Source organism: Onychostruthus taczanowskii, unplaced genomic scaffold, assembly GCF_017590055.1.
Source record: "Onychostruthus taczanowskii isolate IOZ18803 unplaced genomic scaffold, ASM1759005v1 scaffold12, whole genome shotgun sequence".
Taxonomy (NCBI): Eukaryota; Metazoa; Chordata; class Aves; order Passeriformes; family Passeridae; genus Onychostruthus; species Onychostruthus taczanowskii.
The window spans coordinates 7,141,997-7,159,439 of NW_024498351.1; the positions used below are offsets into that span (position 1 = coordinate 7,141,997).

The 17,443-nt window shown below is 37.2% G+C and overlaps 1 protein-coding gene across 3 annotated transcripts in view; it reads left to right on the top strand.

Moving 5' to 3' along the window:
• RAPGEF2 (Rap guanine nucleotide exchange factor 2) overlaps positions 1-17,443 on the top strand; it is a 127,489-nt gene that overhangs the window by 64,345 nt on the left and 45,701 nt on the right. For 2 of the 3 annotated variants that reach the window (XM_041427894.1, XM_041427895.1), the window contains exon 6: positions 17,040-17,171. The exons of the other annotated variant lie outside the window; for it this stretch is intronic. In XM_041427894.1, the coding sequence (XP_041283828.1) occupies positions 17,040-17,171 (132 nt within the window). The remainder of the gene's footprint in view (positions 1-17,039; positions 17,172-17,443) is intronic. 3 annotated transcript variants of the gene reach the window in all.

Genomic DNA, 17,443 nt, shown 5'->3' on the forward strand with positions numbered 1-17,443 from the left:
GATATATGACCAGACAACTAATTCTTTAATGTACTACTACTGACAGATTCTTGGTAGCTTTTACTAAAATTTGAAATTAATAGAAGTAATACTACTAGAAGAAGGGAAAAAAACCCTGCTTCACAGGGTATTTCAGGACTTCTGCAAGTGAGTGTAATACTGAAACAGTGTTTCCAGTGTTTGAGATATATGGTTAATATTAAGGATTTGAGAAACATGAAATATGAATGTCTTGAGATTTACCCTTGACTAAAGAATCTTGTACCCACCACACTTCATTGCCAATATTGTATTTAAGAATGTGGTAGCTGTAGAGCAAGAGAAGTGTGGCATGACTCCAGCAGTTCTGCAGAGTTTTTAGGATTCTATCTTCTGCATGCTTAATCCATCAGTCTGTTACAGAAATGTCACTGGCACTCGCATGGTATCCCAGAATTGGATAGTTGGTGGTTATTCCAATTTTGTCAGCTTGCCAGTAGTCTTTTTGCTGTTCATTTAGAGATGGTGATGATTCAGCTGAGAACCAGGAGAAGAATAAACTGTGCTGAAGGGGTCTCTGCTCAGTGGGTTACTTGTGAAAGCTGATCCTGTGCCCAGAAGCTAAAATTTATTGGAATATTTATCATTCCTTCCAATCCCCCTGCTCTGTATGAGAATACTAGAAGGACAGATGAAGGACAAGAGATTGCATTGCTGTTATGTGGGTGGTGTTGAAGGTAAATAGCTTTACATTATAATAGTACCTGACACAAGCAGTGCTGCTGCTTGGTCCCTAATAAGTCTGAAGGTGTAGGGATGGAGATCAGCTATTGCCTAAATTTATTTGATTTTATTTGTCACTCAGGAAAGATGAGGGTTCACGACATTTGGTGAAATAACTGGAACATGGGAAGTTCTCTGTGTATGTTGTTAGTAATTTACTCTTGTGCTGCTGGGCTTGGTTACTAGACTGCAAGATTCTATTAATTCCATTAGTAAGAATGTTGGTCCTTTGGGCAAAAGACTATATTTGTCTTTTTGGGTTGCTCTCACTGCAAATATGAAGCCTGCTGCCATGAACCAGTTGGTTCATGGTGTTCAGCTAACCTGTCATTCTATACTTGGCCTAAACCTTAAGCTGCTCAAAAAGCTAAAAATAAGGCCCTAGGTCCTTTTGCAATCACTGGTCTCCATTGCAGATGTTGGAACACAAAATCCTGGCATGTTTAGTTCCCTTTTCATGAAAAGTGAAAGAGGATTTTCCTAAATCAGAAGTAGCTTGCTAAATCTCACAGCTTGGACTGAGTAGTTTTCTAGCATTTCCCAAGTCCTGAGTTATAGGCAGTCAAGTTGGTGTCACCAGTAATATGATATTCCTTCCAAAGCCTGTCCAGAACACCTTAAAAAGGCATAAAATAATTTGATCTGCTACAATTTCAATAATTCCTGTCCTTCGTGGTGTATGGAGTGTGACTACTTTTCCTTTAATTCAAATGGGTTTTCTGATTTTTCCTTACATGTCTTCTGAATTTGTTTAGTGACTTCTGTAAACAGCAGAAAGCTCTGAACCATTTGACAAAATGTCAAAAAGATTTTGCTTTGAATGTGAAAACAGTTGTGACTCTCTACACTCAAATGTATGCATACCTCCATGGCACTTCCAGCTCTTAGATGCAGTTGGAGATGACAATTGTCCTTTGGACTGGGAATATGCAAACTGGTTTAACACCAGCCTTCTCTTTCAGTTCCAGCTTCTCAACATGGATCAAGAGCCAGTTGCTTTTCAAAATACAGGAAAAGCAGGCTTGTGAGTTAGAATGTGGAAAAGAGCAAAATATTACATTATATGTGCATTTAGGATCTGTTAATAAGCTAACAAACACCATAAAATGTAGCTCCATGTAGCCCTTGTAGCTTTCTACCTATAGATTCTTCATTTCAACTGTCCCAGGCTTGGCTGGTGATCATATGCCAGCATTTGGTGACAGTAATGCATCCTCTTGCTAGCTGCAGTTACCTGATCTTCAGAGACATAGGGCAGCCAGGAGCCATGCTGCAAAGCCAGACAGCAACCCGATGGTCAAATTCCTCAGCCTGGGATTTCTTTCCCTCAGTCTATAAATGCTGCCTCATTTTATCTGGCTGCAGCCTGTCACTGGCTTGCAAGCACAGGTGCTGTGTGCTGGGTTGTTTGGACAAACACGCCAGGTAGGATTCATTAGTTTATAGCTTGACTCAAACTGTGACCTTGCAAGTCGGAAGAATTGGTTTAAAGCTTTCTTCTTTTGTCCCCCCTCTGTAGAATGATTTCATAGAAATGACGTTGTTCTATTTTGTGGGTCTCCCTTTGTGTGTGTAGTCATGTTGGCTTGTTTTATTGTTAAAAATAGGCTCGTACTGTTCCGTGCTGCTGTTCTTCCTGCAGAGCCAGAAGAATGGGAGCTGGGCTCTGCTCCTAGGCCTCCATCCATGGCATTGTTTCCTAAATGCCTATCTGCTGCTGTGTGCCTGCCAGCCTGCCAAATGTTCTAAGGGTTGCATGAATGTCAGGAAGGTCTAATGCAGGATGATTTGAAAGAGCATGGGGAAGCCTGAAAAAGAGAACATGGATACACAAAGGGGCCGTACATTTGCTACTGGTAGTGGGGTTGTTGGCTTGAAAATGGGTGATGAAGGACATTGTACCTGAATGTGTCTGGTCATGGTTGGAAAAGAAAAAATCATTTTAGATTTTGTGAATTTAAACTGAATTTTGGGAATTACTTCTTAGTTAGCTATATCCTAGGTTTGCTGAACCATCAGCTCTGTTCTCATTTTAGTCCAAGTATGTTCTTTGTGCTCTTCATTTGTTCAGGAGTTTTTTGGTGGGTTTTTTGTTTCTTTGTTGGTTTGATTGTTTTTTGTTGTTTATTTGTTGGTTTGTTTGTGCGTTTTTTTGTTTGGTTTTGCGTTGCTTTTGTTTCACTGCTTTTGGGGTTTTTTTGGTGGGTTTTTTTCACATGTAAGGTTTTGGGTTTTTTTGCCTTACATGTAAGGAGCTAAGTAAAGGCTCTTCAAAACAAGCACTCTTTGCCTGTGCTGTTTCACCAATCAAGGTACAGCTTGACCTCTAAATCTTAATGTATTTCTGATAACAAACTAGGAAGAAGAGGAACCTGGGTTCTCCAACTTTTTGGCAGGCAGTAGCTCTTTTCTCTGCTAGGTTGCTCAGGAAAGAGTCAGGTGTTAGATTTGGATGTGTCTCATTCACCTTTTCAGTCTTGACCTGCTGAAAGTCCTGCTTGACCAGTGGATTTTCAGCTGGGTTTTTTGACCTTTGAATAAGTAGCTGACTATAGAGGGATTTTTTCTTTCTGTTGAAATATACATAAATAATGTAGAATATTCTTTTTTTCTGTTGTCCTCACTTTTAAGGAACCAGGAGGAAAAGGAAAATGCATGAATTTATGTATTTTGGTGCCTTAGTAAAATGTACTACTTAAATAATTAACTCTGTGTCTGGAAATGGTTGTTCACTGGATTTTTTTTTTTTTAAAGCAGCAGAGAAGACTCATATTTTATTTTAAAACTGAAGTTGTTTGCAGCTGTAAGAGCAGACTGAAAACCAAACTAAAATGAGAACAGTGTTAGTTTCTTTTAATAACTGTGGAAGCCTGTATTTAAGTGTACCTCTCCTTGCCTGTTGATGTATGACTTCTGCAAATATTTTCTATGTTCTGACTCTGGAAATTCCTGTCCTATTCAGTCTTGCTCATTTGAAAATCAGTAGGTTCTCAACAGTTGATAATATTGTTGTTGGAGATTGTTTGGGTTTTTTCTTTTGGTTAGTTGGGTTTGTTTTTTTTTTTTTTTAATATTGTTGTTGGAGATTTTTTGGGTTTTTTCTTTTGGTTAGTTGTTTTTTTTTTTGTTGTTGTTTTTTTTTTTTTTTTTTGTGTTGTTTGTTGTTTTTTGTTGTTTGGTTTGGCTTTTTTTTTATTAATTTTGTTCTTAGGGTGGTGTTTTTTATTCTTGTGAGAAGATGAGAGACTTCTTGCATTTCAGGGCAAAGGATTTTTAGAAATTTCCATTTAGCAGATATTTTCAAGGTCCCTGAAAAATACAGCTGCTTTTCCTAAATAAATGATTACTCAAGTGGAGTTTCCCAAACAGTGGCGTGCATGTCAGCAGTAGGATATAGAAAATCTAGTTATCTACTTATTTCCTGTTGAAGGAAGACGTTGTTTAGGCAGCTAAATGTCACTCCTACACCTGCAACTTCCATTAGTATTGTACATTAGTATTCCTTCTGTGATGATGGTACCCAGGGAAAACTAAACTTAGGAATTCCTGAGTTAGAGTAGCATGGTTATTTTTAGAGTTTTTTTTTTTTAAAGTGGAGGTTCAGTGTTCCAACTGGGGTTTTATTCAGTTAAGCACCCAGAGATAACATGCTTAGTGTAGTAATGACTACAACGTCTACCACTTTTAAGAAAGTAACTTTCTAAGTCTCAAACAGCTACTACCATTTTAGTGCTGTTGTAAATGAGCAGTTGGTTTGGCTCTCAAATTACCTGGTCATTGCAAGGTGACCTAATGCAGTAGTTCAGGTAAATGCACACACCTTGACCATGTAAATGCACACACTACTCCAGTGTTTAACTTCTGGTAGATGGAAGAAAAAAGATGAATGTCACCGGACTGTGTTTGTAGAATAGGCTGCAGTTACTGGTCTTGGTATTTCAATCTGGTTTCTGTACTGCTTATTTTTCTGCAGCTTGGCAATCTGTGATGTAAAAATCTCTTCCTGAATAAACACCACTGAAACATTTCATGGTGTCAGTAGAATATGTAAGTTTTAACATGGTTGTGTTTTTAGGACGCAGGGCCATAAGGGATGATTTAAACTCTGTGTGCACACCTGCACAGACACAAATAGATGAATTTCTGGAAGTCACACATGAATGTCAGCATTTTAAGCAGAATAACATGCTGCTTCAATTGACAATGTCTGCTTACTCTAAAGCTGCCTTGATTATAACGGGCTCCACATGGGGACCTTGTTGTTTTGCTTATCTTATAATGTACTTGTGGATGTTTGTGAAAATTAGACAATTAAAAAAAAAGCTAAGGTGGGAGGCTAATGAAATTTAGTGTTAGATATGACAGTTTTGAGTAAATGTCACTTGGACAACAAAGAAAAGCTCTGCTGGTTGTTTCAAAATTTATTGGAGATATTATTACTATAGGAGATGCTTCTGTGCTGATATATGGAAATAATTTTAAATGGCTTTGCACAGTTGCTGCTGCACTGTGCTCCAGAATGTAGGGAGCACTGTAGCACTTCCTAAAGACTCCTTGATGAAAAAAAGAAAAATGATCCTTTAGTCTTTCCCTTCCTATGATCACAGTGAGCACACAATTGGGAGTTTTCTGGCCAAAGTAGTTAATAGTTGAGTTGTTCATAGAAGTTGGAATCTTGCTCTGTGTGACAGAATACAAACTATGGAGGTATTAGGAATGCATGATGGCACGATGGCACATACAGTTTTAAAAACCTGTGTCAGAGTAAAATATTTTCATTAATTTTCTTTGACTACCATTTGGGGAAAAGTGTAAAGTAGAGTAGCAAACAAAGCTTGGAGTGTTACAGCAACATTCACTGCTGTTGTGTTGCCATGGCATGAGAACATTTGCACTTGCAAAACTCATAAAATAAGTAATAAAGCTATTAGACTAGTAGTCATGTTAATATAGCATTAAAAAATACAGTTATGGTAAAACCATAGTATTTGAAGATTTTTGCAACATCAGTCATGTATAAAGGGAAATGCTTGTCATTAAAAAACATTTTATCTTGTAACTGTAATGTTTCTTCATTAGCCAGAAAATTAGGAAGATTACCTACACAATCTGTAATGCAAATATGAAACCTTTTTACTTTTTGCATTGGTCTAAGAAGTATTATCTACAGACTTCTAAGATTTTTTTAAGCAATCTTTCTTTTGAAATTCACCTTTGAAAATAACATCATCCCCATTTTCAATCAAAATTAATTACTTTATAGTTGTACAACTTAAAAAAAATTGTAACATTGTTTTAAATGCTTAATATTGTGCAATTAGCAAGCTATGACTAGTGATTGTGGCAATATACATTTTTATTTATATTAAAAATGCTACAATCAGAATATTTGGAAAAACAAGCTTTAGCAAGGACTTTGTGTCATTTGTAATATTGCAATTCTTTGTGTTCTTTTTTTTGTTTGAGGTGAAGCAGAAGTGTGCAACTTCATTGTCAGTCAAGGAAAATAGTGGAAACTTCCATCCACTTTTCTCCTGAACTATTCCTTGATGCTCTAAAACAAAGATAATCCTTTACTTAAAACTCCAAGGGTGGCATTGACATGGCTGCAGCCGTCAGACTTCAAAAAAATTTCCATTTAATTGCTTGTGAATAGTCATGTCTCTGTTTAAATTTTCATCAAATTTCCTTCAATTAATATGGTATTTTAAGGAGTCAGGGCTCAGTTTTTGTATCTATGCACAGAAGCTCCCTAAATATTTGTATCTTTAAAAAAAATTTTCTTTGGAAGTTGCACAGTACTTAGGTGTTTACTAAGAAGCTAGCAATAAGAGCTTTTAAATTTTTTTTGTGTTAGTCATGTTGGATTTTGTATTTTTTCTTCCTTTGTTGGTTTGTCTGCTTCTGAACACTAAGTACATCAAACAATGGGCTCACTTCAGATTTTTCTGCTTGGATGAGTGACATGGATCTGGAAAGAATTTTCTGGGTCACTGCCATTACACACTTGTGCAGCACACTCATAACTTTGTCTCACTTCAGTTTGAAAGCCTTCTCTACCACAGCTCCTGTGGAGTCTAGCTTGGAGAATCTTGCTTGGAAGATAGCAGCCTTCTTTCAGCTTCCTGCTTATTAGGCTTTACACCTGCATTGCCTTTTACTGAAAACATTTTTCTTTCCTACTTTCTATTTCTGCATAGTGATCTTCCAGTGTGGGCTGAAAAAGCTGTGCTCTTCCTGCACTTTACCAAGTATTAGTTTTTCTTCTCATAATCCTGATAGTTTTTTTCTGACTCTATGTATGTGTATGGCTTTAAGCCATCTTTATTTAAAACACACAGCTGGGAATGTGTGCAAAATTTCCAAATAAGGTCTCTGCTGGGGTCGTGGAGAAGAGCCCAGAACTGTATTTCTGGAGGATGCATGCTGTGATCATATTGGGTTCTCCTTCTGCTGCATCACCTGAACAATTCAGTCACCTTCTGATCAGCTGATACATGGAAACTTTTTCACAGTCATTTCTGACAGGGATTTTCCCAGGCTGTTGGTTTTTTGTTTTTTGTTTTTTGTTTTTTTTTTTTAATGTGTGATTTCACATCTCTTCCTACTGCTCATCTCTTGTTATCAACAGTGTCTTTTTGCACAACGATGCCAACAGTTTTTTTCCTCCACTTGGGAAGCGGGAAATTCTAAGATATTTCGATATATCATCTTTCATATCTCATCTTTAAGAAAATAACTGAAGTAGCTCTTAATTTACTTTTCTTTACTCTAGAATCAGTTAACATATATTTTGAAGTTAGCTCAGTGCAGTAAAATTCAGTGATGTAGTTCCATATTGAAGTGCAGTAGTTCAGATTGAATGGCTTCAGTTCAAAACTGAGTGATCATTTCATGAATGTTTAAAAAGCTTCACTAAGCTTTGTTAGAGTGGCTAGAATGCTGTAATTGTCAAGTAATTTGTGATCAGGTATAAAAAACCCCACCACCAATGTATGGTGTGGTGTAAGAACAGCCTATTGATGGGGAGGCTTCAACACTTGGAACTGTAGGCATTTCATAGGTCTTTGCTTTAACCATTTAAGATGTGCCCAGGATATATGTTTCCACCTTTGGGCTAAACTCTTTTCTGTTGTGGTTTTCAATTCTGAGCAGTGCTTTAAAGCTGAAAATAAAATCTGGGTTGGGGTGCTATCATTTTTACCCCTGCTGGTGTAATTTCTTTTTAGCATCCTCCATGTCCACTTGTGAGACTGCTCTGTAAGTAATCCAAAATGAGTCTGTATATGAGATATACATGAGCATTCTATTATTTATTCAAAATATTCTGCAGGATTTAAAGCATCTTCCTTGGAAATGTTTGATTTAACATTTCCTGTAAACATATGTGCCCACATAAAGTGTTCTTGAACTTTTTTTGCTTTTATTTCCCCAGGCTTCAATCTTTTGTCTGGTTTCCTGTGGAAACAAAGTTTGTGACCAGGTTCTCTGTTCCTTCCTCTCCCACAGCTACTTGTAATAGGCCAAAGAGTTCAAAATTTAACCTTACAAGCCTCCAAAAGCCCTGAAAGTGGGCCATTTAGTTTCCAACCCAGCAGTAGTTCTCAGTGTATTAAGCACCCAAACAGCCACAAAAGGAAGTATTTAGAAATACTTACTGTGGGAAAAACACCAACTGGAACATGCGTTTTCTTAGTATAAAAATCAGTTATTCCCAAGAGAGATCTCTGCAAAGCCAAGCTTTATTATTTTCTCGTCCATGTACGTTAAATAATGGGGAGTCTTTACAGAAGTTCAGTGATTGAACTCAGTTTTCCACTCTCTTTCCCTAGAGATATTTCAGAAGTCAATTGAAATGCCTCAGAACAGTCTTTCCTTCAACTTAAAAAGCAGTCTTCAGTGAGTGCCTGTCCCTGCTTGTTGGTTTTCATTATGTAGATTTCCACAAGATGAATTCCCTTCCCAGTTTTATTCAGTGTTATTGGGAAGCTGTTAGTTTGTGGGAGGCTGTGGCTGTGCAGGCTCTGTCAGGACTCTTAAATGCAAGTTCTTGGTGGGACAGCAGGGTGCTACCAAGAGTGATAGGCTGTGCCCCTATGGAATAGGGACTCTTAAAATATAGGGACATATGCAGACATAATACACTGAAACAGAGATTCTGCTACTCATGGTACTTCAAAGTGACTGAGAATAGGATTGGACCTAAATCTGATCACTTCATGAAATAAAGCAATCAAAATAATGTTAAATACCAGGCACTTAACAAAAAAACCCCCCAAAACCAAACAAGCCAAAAGCCCTTAAAAACCAATAAAAAGGGAAATTTTGAAATTTGAAAATCCTACTTAACTCCCTACTGAAAGATTTCACTTCCATTGCACTGTATGGAACAAAAACTGTGAGACCACGTAGAAACATGTGGTTAAGGATGTCAAAGAGTTCTTGGTACTGAAATGTGTATGCACAGTCAAAACAGTTGCAGAACAGTCTTTTTAGCTTGATGTCTGTGGCAGAACAGCTATAACTTTAAAACCATAGTTTAAAAGTACTGAATTATCCTTTGTTGACCAGTGAAGAAGCTACACCTTAACTGGATATTTTTTGAGACAGGCTTCTGGGCTGTTGCCAATAAGTTGACATTTGTGTTTCCTGAAGGAATAGTGTTTATGCCAGGTTTTCTGAAGAAGGCACTTTTGAATATGAAATGCTGCACTGTGTCTTTGGTTCAAATACTTCCAAAAGAAAGAACAAATGCTAACACATTCAGACATACGACAGAGAAGATAGTTAAATTAAATAAGAATGGATGTGTTTCTGTGATGTATTTCTTACTTTTCCTTTAAAAAGAGTTGCTTCTCAGAGGGTGTTCTTCATTCCCCAGACACCCATTTAAGTTTTACCACCCCTGTCTCTGTGCAGAAGTCAATAATCCTTCAAGCAAAGGATTCGATGCATGAAGTGCTCATAGGATTAGCTGCTGAGAGCTATGAGATGTGCAGTAAGTGGCAGTCAGTGTGTGTTTTGTAAGGGAAGCAGAATGAAGTTCCTGCGCATTCACTATCTCTCACTCTCTCCCTGAGACCAGCAGCTCCCATTGCAATAGCTTGAACCTCTGAGTAGTTTTTTTGGGAGGCTAGCTACAACAAAATATCAGTGGAGGAAAGAATTAAGAACTTGGGAAAGGTCCTTATTATACTTTTTCCTTCTTTTTGTTTTTGGTTTGGTTTGTTTTTTTATTAAAGGTGATCTCTTGTGGGCTTTGTATACTAAGCCCACAATGTATAAACAACTGCTTAACAACAGTAGTACTTACCTGCAATATTTTCAGAACACAGGTTGTGTCCTGTGCTGGATTCAAGATGAAGAACAGTCTTAAGATTAGGTCTCTATGAAGTTTCACAGTTTCACACAAGGATGTCTATTTGAGGAAACTCTGGACTTTGAAAATACATGAGGTATTGTTGTGTAAAGTGAATGATTATACAGAAGACATAATTCAAGTCAGAAGGTTTTATTTAAGTCTTGCAGAAGTTTTCGTAGAAAATATATAGAGGCTTCTCAATCCTTTCCACCCCTAGGTGCAAGGAAATCCTGCTTCCCTGGGAATTGCATTCTAATTTTAATTATATATAGTTTACGCTTTTAGTTTAAATTTAACTCTGCATGGACATGTCAGCCTGCATCAGGTCTGTAGACAGAATCGATAGAAATTACCTTATTATTCTGTAATTACTTACATTTACTGCTGTGTTTAAAATCACTCAACCATAAAAATGTTTTCCTTGATGTCTCTCTTGGTTAGTGAAAGAATTATGTTGAAATAGCATGTTGATGAATGCCCAGCATTAGTACAAATATTTCTTCCGTATCTTATTGAATACCATAAATGCGGGCATAGCTTTAAAATACAAAATATAACAGATGTACAAACATTTAATATAAAAAATGTTTCTATAAAATATTGAAATTAAGTGTTAATAATTTTATAGGATACTGAAGAATGTTGCCTTTGTGATCTACACTTTCGTAGTGCAATAAAAATTTCAGGATTTCTCTCTTGGGTGGGGAAAAATAATGAGGAAGACTAAGGCACAGTATTGCTTTTATTTGCCTGCTGTTGTTCTCTCTTCCTGAAGAAAACCCAGAATCCCAAAATCAGTTCATTGTAGTTTACTTACTTAGGTTTGTGGGACTAAGTATGTCATCTGTAAAAGGAATAAAAAACTTTTAAAAATTTTATTTATTTTTGTGGCTTTTATTGTATAGTAGCTTTTATTATTTTGTTAGTAAAGAGCTGCTGTAGAATAAGTGTTCAGGTGCAGGTGTTTGGAGGTTGAAGAATCAGTGCATTTTTGTGTTTCTTTAATTTCAGAAAGTGGAAATAGAGGCTATAAAGGTGATAGTTTGTGTTGTTTTATGTCTGCTTGCTCAGTCTGTCTCAATGGCACTTATTTACATATAAAATTATTCATTGGGAATTGCATAACAACGTTACACCTTTGCTCTCTTTAATCCCATCTCTTTTGCAAATGTACTTCAGTTCACTTTGCAGGCTTTATAAATCTTTCATAAAGTGCTGAGCAGCCTTCAGTAGAAGACTTTGTTTGTATGCTTTGTTTACCTTTAAACGAGTGGTATATTGAAGCTTTCTAACTAGATTTTGTCTGGTAATGTAAAATGACATTCTTATGTTTGTCTTTCACGTTGTTGCATTTGTACTTGTTCTCACATATAACTGCATTTAAAAAAATAAAATTACAAATGGGAAAAAAAACCAAAACAAAAACTCAAAAAAAAAAAAGGGGAATATTGTTTAAAGAAAGAAAGTGTTTTGGTGTAATTTATTTTTTGGCTATTCTCATTCATTCTAATGCTGTATCCAAGGATTTTCATTTCTTGTCCAGTAAATATTTTCAAAATTTATTTAATATATTTTTTTAAAATACTATATTTGTAGCTAAGTCCAGCAATTCCTTGAGTAGAAGAAGCCTTTTGTTATAATGAAAGGCATGCTGTAGGGTAGGGAAAAATAATGATGTTCTTAAAATAGGAGGAACATATTCAGAGCAAAGTAATTGTTAGTTTTCCATGCATAACATAGTGACTCACTTTGAGGGTGGAAGTAATAAAATGATGCTTTTCAGATGGGAAGATGTGATAGGATTTATGGTATTGTACAGTTCTAAGTGGATATATATCTTTGCCCTTAAGACAGTTTCACATAATTGTGTAAGTTTTCTTTTGGTTTAGAGTTTCAAGAAGTAAAAATTGGGCGTTCCCAGATGTATTGTTTTAACTCTGGTTTCTATCCACGTGTGCAATTGGTATAAATGTATGTACTTATGTAGGTATATTTGCATAATAAGAGCTACATTATAAATATAAAATACTGTTTTCACCCCTGTCAGATTAAGACTAGGGCTTAGATCATAACTATTTTATCAGGTCATGTTTTCTACTAGAAACTTTTGTCCCTGTTACATGTGATTAGAGCTATGCATATATCGCCTTAATGTTTGTCACTTACAAAGGTTGTGTTTGAGACTAGATTATCAGGACAGTTTCTGACCTTTTTAGTGATTATAAATTATTTAAACTAGTGTACATATACTGTGTTTTGAAACTATATTTACTTAAGAAAAGTCATGCATTAGTTTTTCTAAATTACCCTGCTGTGTTTTTGCTCTGTGTGCCAGTTCCTTCTGATGGTGTGACTAAAACTGTTCAGTAATGAAGTTAAGAAATATTGTAGGTATTGGCTTCAGCAAAGCTGTATTTAAGTGTGGTGCTTGTTATGTAAAATATACCAGCTGCTTTTGATCCTTATTACTTTGAATGACTTCTTAAACCTAGCCGTCATTTAATGAAAATGTAAAGCAAGATGAAAGTGAGAATTCAGTTCTGACACCATTTGTGGTGGTGTCAGTTGGTGACAGGTGATGTTTCTGAGGCAGGGGTGGGTCCTTAGGCATTCTCATCCTGCTTATGGTCTGGTGGATTTAGCATGTGCTAGATCTAGCCATGTAAATGTAATAAGAAAACTTTTATTTTTACTCTTATACTAAATAGTAAAGTCAGTACTAAACCGTAGAATGGAACAATAGCTTAATACAAGCACAGAGTGCTTAATAATTTAATAATAAAGTGATACTCAGTAGCACAGCAAACATACCTATTGTCATGAAGACACTCCTCTCTGCCTGGAGATGGTTCCTAGAAAATTTTTTCACTGAGTTATAATAGCATGGTTTCATGATGTTCTCTAATCCTGTCCCACTGCAAGTAAGAAATTGGAGGTAAATATACTGGTTTGGGGTAGACTGCTTTTTGCTGGTTGTTGAATGTTGCATTTTGTCCTTGTTCTGCTTACCTGAAAAAAATTCACCAAACGTTGTGCTCCAAGAGTAAAGTGTTTGGCTGGTATTGGGTTTGTGTGGCTGGATTTTGATAGTGTGGGGCCACAGGGTTGGCTCCTGTGAGAAGCTGCCAGGAGCTCCCCCCATGTCTGATGGAGCCAAACCCAGCTGGTGCCAAGACAGACCTGCCACTGGCCAAGGCTGAATTCACCAGTGATAGTGGTGGCACCTCTGGGATAACATAGAAAGGTGGGGAGAACAAAAAACTGTGCAATTGCAGCCACAGAAGAGAGGAGTGAGAATGTGACAGGAACAGCCCTGCAGACACCAAGGTCAGAGCAGAAGGAGGGGCAGGAGGTGCTCCGGGAGCCCCAGCAGAGATTTGCTCAGCCTGTGGTGCAGATCATGGTGATGCAGCTGTACCTCTGCAGCCTGTGTTGATCCAAAGGAAAGTAGAATTCCACCTGCAGCCTTTGGAGGACACCCACACCAGAGCAGGTGGATGCTTGTGGAAAGTCCACACTGGAGCAGGCTCCTGATGGAATTTTTGACCCTGTGGAGAGAGGAGCCCACACTGGAGCAGGTTTACTGGCAGAACTTGTGACCCCAGAGGGGGCCCACACCAGAGCAATTTGTGAAGAGCTGCATCCCATGGGAAGGGGCTCACTTTGGAGGTGATAATGGAGAACTGCCTCCTTTGGAAGGAGAAGAGTGTGAGAGTCCTCCACCCAAGGAGGGAGGAGCAGTAGAAGAAGAACGTGAGATGAACTGACCACAGCCCCCATTCCTTGCCCCTCCACAGTACTGCAAGGGAAGAGGTAGAGAATTTGTGAGTGAAGCTGAACCTAGGAAGAAAGGAAGTGTGGGAGGAAGTAATTAAGATTTGGGTTTATTCTCATTATCCTATTGATAACAAATTCAGTTCATTTGTCCCCAAATTGGGTCTGTTTTGCCCATGACAGTGAGCTATCTCTCTTTGTCCTTGACCTTGAACCTGTCATTGTATTTGCTTTCTCCTGTCCAGCTGAGGAAAGTGACAGAGTGGCTTTGGTGGCATCTGGTGTCAAGCCCACCACACTTCCATATAAGTCTTAAGCAGATGTGGGTTTGCATTGTTATCAGTACTTTACCTTTTTTTCCATTGTGCACAATGCAAATATGAAGTATTTTAAACAGCAGTACATGATTAAAATAGAAATGCATGTATTTCTCACACACATTTTTCACTGAGTTTATGGTTTAAATGTTTCAGCTTATTTAATTTTTGTATTTTATTGTTTTCTTCATGCAGTCTCTCACCTTAACTTTGGGGGTAGGGCAGTTGAAGTGGATGCCGCTTTCGGGCATGTTGCACAGAGATGTAGTGTTGTACAAAGATATGAGCATGTGCTTTCTGCTTGTAAATAGTCCTGTTTGATTAGGATCAAAGTGACTAGTTAGGTTGCCTAAAGAAAAATGCCTGCTTCTGATCTTCTGTCACCACTTGGCAAGTCCAGCTCATGCAGCATGGCTTTAACTTGAGGAGTTACTCTGAAACCAGTAATCACCAAGCATTCAGCTGATTATCTAGAGCCAGAGAGATTCAGAAGGCTTGCTTTTATTTGCAGTGCATTCCATCAGTTATTGTGGAATCCTCTGCCTCTTCCTTTTGCCTTATGTGCAGTAGTGACACATAAATCCTTGCTGCTCATTTAAAACACTGAGTGTAACATAGCTCAATTTAGCTTACTAACTGGATTTTCTTTGATGAAACGTTCTTTAAAATTTTTAATGCATTGATAAAAAATAAATGCTGCTGTTAATGACATGGAGATATTTGCAGGGCACTATAAAATTGAACATGTTTGGCTGGTGCCATACTGTGCTCATATACAGTTTCCTATGGAGTTAATATTTATTTAGGATTGCAATAGTTAATGCTTTATAAAAGGTAAAACCCTCAAAATATATCTGTGTAAGTTATCACGAAATGTGAGAATCTTAGACAATTTGTGCTTGTATCTTAAAATAATGTGTAGAATTTCTACTTTGAAATAAACGTGGGTTGCTTCAATTGTGAGAGACTGTACTTTGAGAAGTAGTCAGCAACACATTGCAAAAACTGTGGCAATTCATTTTCCTTGCATTCTACCTATGGAATAAGTAGTTACTTGCAGAATGGCTCAAAAAGGATAAAAAAAATTGTATAGTGGCCTGAATATCAGTATATATGGTTCCATTATCTGATAATTCAAACTTACAGATTGAAAAGTAAAGCAGCAAAGACAACAGATGCTATAATGCAGTCCCTAATGCTGTATTTTCTCCTTCTGATACTTCATTAACAGTAGTGAGCATAACTAGATTTTTCTGGAGGCAGCATTCATGGCTGTGTGTATTAGAGTATTGCTTTTTTTAATTGCCTTTTCTTTGTTGATGAAGATCAAATCTAGCTCTGGGCTTACTGTAGCTTTTTAGGATTATTAGTATTTGGTTGCTGGTTTTAGCTGCTCTTTCCAGTAAGATACTAGGAAAGATTTATTTAAAATGCAGCCATTTTTGCTGTCACTGATGCAGACATTCTGTGATAATGAAGAAATCCTTTTCAGATGTGTTAGAATAGGAAAAACCAATCAGTCAAAATGAGACTGTTTGCAGTTGTCTGTAATTTCACAGCAAATATTAAAGCAAAGGTTCTTTCAGGGCATGTTCCATAAAAAGAACTAAACAAGGCAAACAGCACTAAAATCATTCCGTATCTTTAGCTGTATGGAACTAATAGTTTTTTCTAGCATGTTCTCTTGTGACTTTTTTTCCCTAACCTTTTATGCTGATTGGCTTATTCTCTCTTAATGCTGAATGAGATCTTATTTCCATTTCCATCCAGGGAGAACAAGCACCAAGGTAGCATACATAATTCACATGGATAATAATGGACACATGGCATGTGACATTTTTCATACAAACACAACTCCTTAGAGATGGGAGTATCTGCCTTGTCTGAGTTGAAACAAAATTCATGAACAAAGATTTTTGGTTTTAATTATTGAAGAATTTATTGCACACCAAAATTGATACATTAACATACTTTTATTAACTAGCTGTGGGATGCAGGCTTCTTGGGGAGAAGAGTAATTTGCCCCTGGAATAGCATTTAAATATTTCTTCAGACAGCAAATATTTTACTTTGTCAATGTTTGCTTTCTGCAATCTGGAAATGTTCACAGTTCTTAAAGATTTTCATGGGAGCTGTGGGCATAAAGCAAGAGTAGAAATATGTATCACAAATTTTGGTGAATGATTGTTAAATGATCAAATATACTGTCTCAATTCATTCTTCAGCACTGCATGTGAGCAAACTAATTTCAATATTATAGCTCTTTGTAATTGTGTCAGTCTTACCACATTTCCTATTTGCTGTCATATTATTTGGCTCAAAGTATAATGGATAGCTCACTGACTCGGATTTTCCTTGTCTCTAATGTACTTTGTCAACTTGAGAAACAAGAGTTTACCAAATCCAGAGCAGTGCTGGTTGATTTTTCAAAGAATTTATGTGACTTTACTCCCTTGTTAATTCCCATTCTGCAGGAAACCAGTGATTTTGGAAGTAGCACAATATTCATGTGCATTTTAATTCTGTCCAAACCCCACAGCAAGCTACTGAAGGGTTTTGGCATATTGCTTCACTAATGTTTGTCCTCAGATACATGTTTTTCTTGACTCTCTTATATTTGCAACAATTTGGTGGTATTTTGCTGACCTCTGCATGAGTTAAAAAAGCTGCATAACTCAAAATTTGTATGCTGCATTCTCAAGCCCCAGTGGTTTTCTTAAATTGTTGGTACTGGCAGAGAGTAAAGTGTGACATATATGATTTGAATTAATTTTGCTGTGTATCTCCCTCAAATTGTAATGATGCTTTTTCTGCTCCACCTATAGCTTCCTGCAGATTTCACAAAGCTGCACCTTACTGACAGTCTCCACCCACAGGTGACCCACGTTTCATCTAGTCACTCAGGATGTAGCATCACTAGTGATTCAGGAAGCAGCAGCCTTTCTGATATCTACCAGGTAAGACTGGAAGGGATGCTGATGGGAGGTGCAATTGCCAGCAGTTTTGCATTTAATAGCTGAATGCCCTTGCTATTGCCTCTTGCCAGTTTTTATCTGAAGAAGTGCTCAATAGACTTCAAAAACCTACTTTTTGCTGGAATTGTAATGATTTCAGGCTTCATTGTGTTGGGTTCATAATGTAGAGCCTACTCAGTGGTGGGAAGAAACAAATATGGAGTGAGCATCCTGTGCTGGAGGGGCATTTTTCTGTTTCCCCACCCTGTAGAAAT